This window comes from Diadema antillarum, unplaced genomic scaffold (genome assembly GCF_040938485.1).
Source record: "Diadema antillarum isolate AM-2024a unplaced genomic scaffold, OU_Dant_1.0 scf00000180, whole genome shotgun sequence".
In the NCBI taxonomy this organism is placed as follows: domain Eukaryota; kingdom Metazoa; phylum Echinodermata; class Echinoidea; order Diadematoida; family Diadematidae; genus Diadema; species Diadema antillarum.
In genome coordinates, this window is record NW_027271069.1 from 2,579,778 (window position 1) to 2,586,915 (window position 7,138).

The following is a 7,138-nucleotide window of genomic DNA, read 5'->3' on the forward strand; positions in this document are numbered from 1 at the left end:
GCAGTGTATTTGGCCATTGTTCACAATTGCACTACATAAAACTGTTTAAAAAAATAGAACAAAAAATAAACAAAGAAAAGAAAACGGTTTGTGCATGAGGGTCCTACTCTGTTGCAGACCATTATAGTTTTATATCTGCAATGCGTGTCAAATCAATCACTATATCGGCAGATGTCTATGCACAAAATATACAACGTACATTATCGCAAATGCTGTCCGGGCTTTCACATGTATGTGTGTTGGTCACTACGTCGATGGAACCCTGACCATTACAAAGCGTAAACTCTGCCTGATGCGCACTGTAAATAGGTCAGTATTAAAACTTTCCTTTATCATGAATAAACTCTGTCTCATGGGCAAGACATGTGATAGTTCGTTTCTTTCACCTCTCGAAGGAAACATGATTAAAGCGGAAGAAGTGCACCATTGAGTCGTAACCATCCCAATCATCTGCAGAATGAGGCAGAAGGATGTGATACCTAACAGTTTACGAGCAGTGACCAAATAGTCGTATCTCCACCTGCGTTTACAACATACACTGTACTTCACTGTCCATGATGCCACGTGTCAGGGAGATCGATTGAATGTAATCCTGGCTAACTCACGTCCTTCTTCCTCCAACCTCTCCGCCCCGCCCCACAAAAAAAAAAAAAAAATGATAATGATAATATAAATGAATGAATCAAAAAAAAAGTTCGATCACAGACGGAGATACAAATGTTGTAGATGGAGACTCTGCACGGTGCTAGCTGGCGGCCGCTTCTTCTTTCAGCTTGACCTCATTGACCTCGGCAAACTTCTGGGCCAGCTCCGATAGGGTGAGATGGGACGTCTTGAAGAGTAGGTTCTGACCGTCCGCTACAATAGCATGGAAGAGAAGAAAGTAGAGAATGTGCAAAAAATCAACAGTCAAAAGAAAGTGTGTAATCACTAACAGCATCATACTGATCCCAACCCAGTGGATGCATTATTAATTTCCTGTCCATAGGTGTGTGTGAAATTCATGCGCATTTGTCTCATAGGCATTAAAAGGGAAAATCTCGGTTTTGTTTTGTTTTTTGTTTGTTTGTTTGTTTGTTTGTTTTTTGTTTGAGTTTTTTTTTTTGCGGTACACAAGGGGTGAAATAATGTTATAAACACTCAGAGTTGCTGCACTAAGCGCAATTACATGATCTTTTATCATCATCACTATCATCTGTGTGTGTACATGTGTGTGTGTTGATTCTTCTGCTTGATGTCCAGCATACATCTGTTTAACTTTTCATGTTAATTGTAAAATATTTCAATTATGTGCGTAAACTAATATTTCGTTAATTTGAAAATGAAACAAGGTGTGTTATTCCGATGGTTCTTGTTCCAAAGGTTTGTTATTCCTAAAATGGAAAAAAGGTTCACTTTTCCAAAGGATAGTACAGTACAATGTAATCCCAAAAATGAACTAAGGTTTGTTTATCCACAACTGAAATAAGATTCACAATTCCCAAAATGATTTAACCTCATTACGTGACAAAATATAGCATTGTAATCATGAAAATGGTAAGATATTACGCCAGAAAAGTTGAATAAAAACACGCTACAACACACACACACACACAGACATGTTTTTAAACACGCATACAAACATACACTTTCCTATACACTTATTGACGAACTGGAATACAATGGCATAGTAATGTGTAATTGTGTTGCTGATAAATAACAACAAAGGTATCTTCTCCTCCTCTGTCTGCAACATTTTCCCCTCTTCTATATCATTATCAGGATGAGTCACGCATGACGTAGAAAAAATCAGTGTAACAGGCTTCTCTAAAGGAGAGAAAACAATTTTAGCAAAAATCACATCATCATGCCTACAGTGATCATCCCCTTTTGAAAGATCCTGCGTGCTCCCCTGCTATGGCCATGACAGACAGCCGTTTCCCCACCTCATAATTACTCCACAGAAACGATGATTCCCCCCCCCCCCCCCCCATCCCAGCCCCTCACGGAATAACTTTGTCCAACAGTGAAGGCAAATCATGCCTACACAGTTCAATAACAAATGCCAAAATCACATGGAAAAGGGGAAAAAAAAGTTTCCTCAAGACTGTGCTGGTATTAACAAGTATGTAGGCATTTCCATAGCCTACATAGAATTCAGTTTAAAAAAAAAAATTGAATAAATCGAAGTAAGTTACATTAAACTATTAATTGTCTGTATTCTCATAAGACATACTGTACTTAGTCCAACACGGTCTTGCACACTTACCAAAGTTGACATGGACAGTTGGTGGAGTGCCGTCATGTTTCACATTTGTTTTTATGATGCACTTTGGATTGGTCCTCCTCATCGTACTGTTACCGAGGTAAGACAGGAATTGCCTATATCCAAACAAAGTGAAAAAACAAACAAACAAAAAAAGAAAACAGTCACACAGTCAACCCTTTTCTAGCTGCCTGAACACTACGAATTACTGTACTACTAATATGACACAATTTTGTACATGTACGTAGATGTGTCATATTATTAAAAATGCATTCATGACTATGTAACACATTGCAGCATGATAGCAGGAAAATTGTCTGCTGTAATTTGAAGTGATTGTTGCCTCAGACTGATCATGTAAACTTTGATCTGGAACATGCATTCTCCTTGAAAGATATTTTTACTTTATTCTCTGCATGCAATACAGTGCGAATGACAGAAGGCAAAGCCATACTAATCCTGCCACTGTAGCAAATTCTGCCCTTCACAGCTAGGGAAGTGGATTTCTTTATGCTTTCCTAATCCAACTCCGTTTCGTTACACACAATTCCATTTCCAATACAGACTTGCACCTTCCATTAAAAAGCAGTGACATGAACATCATCCAATTATAAGAATTTTAATTTGGCCAATACATTGTAAGAAGACACATCCATCCTGTTGAAAGATACACAAGTATTTGGATACTGGGTATCAACATATGGCATGACATTGGATTGCAATTGTATGATGTCAAATATACAATGAAAATGAAAGGTCATAGATTTCTAGTACAAGGAAACTTGATTGACCGAGAAGATAGGGACCGAGCAATTTTCCTTATTTTAGCAGATACATGTATCTTGTTATATCAGTAAACATAAAAAAGCATATCATAAAGACACTAATTTGTACATGTGGGATTACAGATAAAATTTCAATTGATACTAATAACCTGGAAATGTGTGTGAGAGAATCACTCACCTGTGAAAAGATGTTTTTCACCAATGAAATACGATATAGAATGTGTTTCTTACTGAATGTTCACATTTTTGGTAAACAGGTTGCATGTGATTGTGTCCTGATCGTTTGTGAACCGGCACATGAATGTGGTTCTGGTAAGTGTGTGTTGTATTTGGGCGGTTCAAACATGTTTCTGTTTAATGCATGCTCTGTGTGATGCATGTTGTAATCTACATACAAACTGTAAGTACATTGTACATTATGTGAGTGCGTGTGAAGAAGATCGGGAATTTCCTAGTAAAGAGCCAATTGCATCATCAGATTGCCTAACACGTGCTACATCATGATGATACATACAGTGCATTCTCTAGCACATTTTGTGTATGTTCATACATGTACATGTACATGTGTGCACACACACATGCAGTGCTCGGTGGACGGACTGCACTGTGGTAACAAGTGATGTCCAACACGCAATTTGCCTCGCATCGAGCTGGAGAATCTTCAAATGTGATCGCACAGGGGAAGTAGAAGCTTTATCTGAAAAGATTTCATTTTACCTCACTACAAGTACAACAGGTTTGATTTTTAAAAATGATTAAAAAATCAGATTATTTTTTTAATCATAACTTTAAGAATATTCCTTTTGATGTTACACGTGAGGCATCAATGAACATGTTTTATATTGCCAATCTGTTACGCGATGCACTGTTCGTGGTCTGCATAATAGTTAAAATTCAAATAGACCCTACACTTTTTTCTGGCAGGTCTTTTTTACTAAATGTCCCCTTTGACCTCCAAAAATAGCTCCACCATCTTTCCCTCATTTTTTTTTTTTTTATGTATCTCTCACTCCCTTCATCTATCTCTCTCTAAATATTAGGCGTCTACATACGTACGTATATTATGTCAGTCCACTTACACTTTGTAGACCTACATTGTATATCCTTCCGTTTTACGCTGTCTTTTTCTCCTTCCTTTCATTAAATTGAGCTTTCTTTTTTTTCTGTGTCAATGTAACAAAGTTTCAGCATTCATCATGTTCATGTATGCCTCAATGCACCATATTCACAGACAGGGAATTCTTTTCTAGCAAGCCTGCTGTGGTCAGTCAATACCAATCACATGGAGGGAGATTTTGCTTACTACAAAATTCTACGACGAGGCGAGGCCGAGGGTTATCACGACACTGGAACTTTAGTGGTAACACTAATTGTAAGGCGTGGGACTATAATTTTTAGAACTCTCATTGAATATTTGTACGATGATGATGCTAACGACGTAACGTCCATTATCACGTAAACCCCACAGATTTCAACGCCATAGAAGCATCAAAGGTTGCCACGTTATTTCTTACCTAGCTGATTGGACATTGCGTTCCCATGGACAGAATTCAACGGTCACTTGCTTTACGAATCGAAGTGTCATAAGTTCTGCCAAGGGGGCTGCCATTTTGATCATGGATCACAACAGGACTACAATGTGAGCCCTCTCGCGCCGAGTGTGGTGTAGGCACATTTTTGTTTTTTGTTTTTTGTTTTTCGTTTTTTGTTTTTCGGGGGGGGGGGGGGGGACTGGGGCCTCATAGTCTCGTAGAGACATTATTGTATACTTGAAGGCCTGCTAGTAATCCTTCATAACCATTCTATGGCCCTTTGAAAATTATTTCTAAGCACTCTATAAGATATTGATGATCACAAGGAGGTGACCTACCCATTTTATTGGTATTAGGAAAAGTGGATGCTGCATGCCTATAGACCCTAATTTATATTTGTCCATTGTAGATTATCTCTCCTCGCCTATAGATATAGACTTGAAGGAATACGTACCAGATTAAACAAAGAAATTAGAATAAATCCAAAATGCATTATGGAAACATAAGGTCAGACCATCAGATAAGCAGAATATATTCATTCTGTCATATCTTTATTTTGTTTTTATATCACTTCATTTTTCTATGACATTAATTGCGTGCATGCTTATGAAAAAGGAAATAAAACTTTTCTTTTTCGTTTTTTCTTTTTCCTTTTTTTTTTACCACAACCATTATTTTGTCACGGAAATCTTATACATCATTTTGTCAGATATTTTTTCTGACATAATTAATTTGTTTGCAGCCAATCAGATGCAAGGATTTTAATAGTTTAAAATAGTTTATCAGAAAAAGAATATAATCAAGGATTTAATGACCCCCCCCCCCCCTTATAATTCGTAGATGTCGGTCTCGTGGCGTGCACCCATGCAGACACACACACACACACACAAAAAAAAAAAACCGATCAGTTTTAAGTTTGCTTCATTTTTTAAAAATGTATCTATTTGCTAAGATGAAGAGTAAGAAAAAGTAGGGAACTGTAAAAAGATATGAGGGTCACGAATCTTTGGAAACTGCAAGCAGAAAACAAAACGGCCATGGCTGTATAGGATTCTTCATGATTTCAGTCAAATGGGTTCTCGGTTTATAAAATATAATTTATTACCTGCAAGTGAAGAGTTTGTTTGCAAAAACCGATAAGTCCATTTTTGAAGATTTTGAAGTACGGTCTTTGTCATAAAGTACAAAATAATACCTTTTAAATGATATATTGGTCACTACATATCAAGGTACATTTTTGAAGTTATGATCAAAAGAAGCAAACAGTTTCTTATTATTCTCTTTATATTTCTTGACCTTTAATTGCAAATATCTCTATTTGACAAATATGGACTTATTGGTTTTTGCAAACAAACTCTTCAACTGTATCGTCGCATACGTGAAACTGACAAAATAACTGTCTGAGAAACTTTGAAAATGATAACATTCTAAAAGTCACTTTGACATCTACTATTTTACACAAGTCTAATTGCAGTATAATGAAACAGTATGATTACTGTAACTTATTCGTGCTTATCTCGAAGTAAATTGATTAGTGATACTCGTGATTTTATGTCGCAATATGCATGGTTAGAATATTTTTCTTCATCTCACATCCTCTTTGTCCGGCAATGCTCAGCTGGAGTGACTTGTATGGAACTGCCGTTTTCAATGAAAGAAGTAATTATAATGTAAACAATAGAAAGAAACAGCATGTACTGACCTTCTTTCAATCCAAGTCAATCCCATGAGGAATGAATGAAAACGAAAGTTATTGCTCCCTTTCCGAAGTCTGTCAATAGAGGGAGTTAGGATGTATCGTCCACTAACATTGTTTATTGTATCGCACTACGAACTATATGTGAGGGAAAATAGCAAACCCTCGTATGAGTCACTCTGGGCAGAGACTCAGGGAAAAAATAATAATGGAAGAAGTATAAAAAGGTAAAGATAATAATATAATATATAATTATGTGTAGGTGCATGGAATTAGTAGATAGGAATATGAAGAATTCTACGCCAAAAAAAAAAGAAGAAAGAATTTCAATCTGCTAAAAAAGAAACTGAAAAATCATATTTTTTTTGGTGTCAGAACTTTAAATATTCCTTTGTTATGTTTCACGTGAGGCACCTTTTGGAATGTTTTATTTTGCTTATCTCTCATGGGATGCGCTGTTCGTGGTCAGTATAGTTTTCCAAAATATTCATTTCTGTAATAGCTTTGTGCCTCCTGACCTCTCCACCAGATAGATCTTTTTCCTTTTTTTATTATTCACTGTAAAAACATCGGTGTTAGATTTAACACCACGGGTGTTAAATCTAACACCGATCAAACTTCAATAAAGGACCACACCAACAGGTGTTGAAAATGCACTGTGATGGTGTTGAAAAGTGTTCACCTGACACTTCGTGGTGTTAATTTGACACTGTACCTGGTGTTATTTTGACACTGTACTGGTGTTAAAGGGAAGGTAAACCCAAAGAACAATGTGGATTGAGTGAAAGCAGCAACATTAGTAGAACACATCAGTGAAAGTTTGAGGAAAATCGGACAATCGATGCAAAAGTTATGAATTTTTAAAGTTTTGGTGTTGGAA

At 36.6% G+C, this 7,138-nt stretch overlaps 1 protein-coding gene across 1 annotated transcript; it reads right to left on the reverse strand.

Moving 5' to 3' along the window:
* Positions 1-726: 726 nt before the first annotated feature.
* Positions 727-4,639, reverse strand: LOC139723086 (large ribosomal subunit protein mL53-like). The gene is made up of 3 exons (XM_071634355.1): positions 4,545-4,639; positions 2,249-2,361; positions 727-858 (listed from the first exon to the last, which is right to left on the reverse strand). Exons 1-3 carry the CDS (start codon positions 4,637-4,639, stop codon positions 746-748), a joined length of 321 nt encoding a protein of 106 aa, XP_071490456.1. The 3' UTR covers positions 727-745.
* Positions 4,640-7,138: the final 2,499 nt, after the last annotated feature.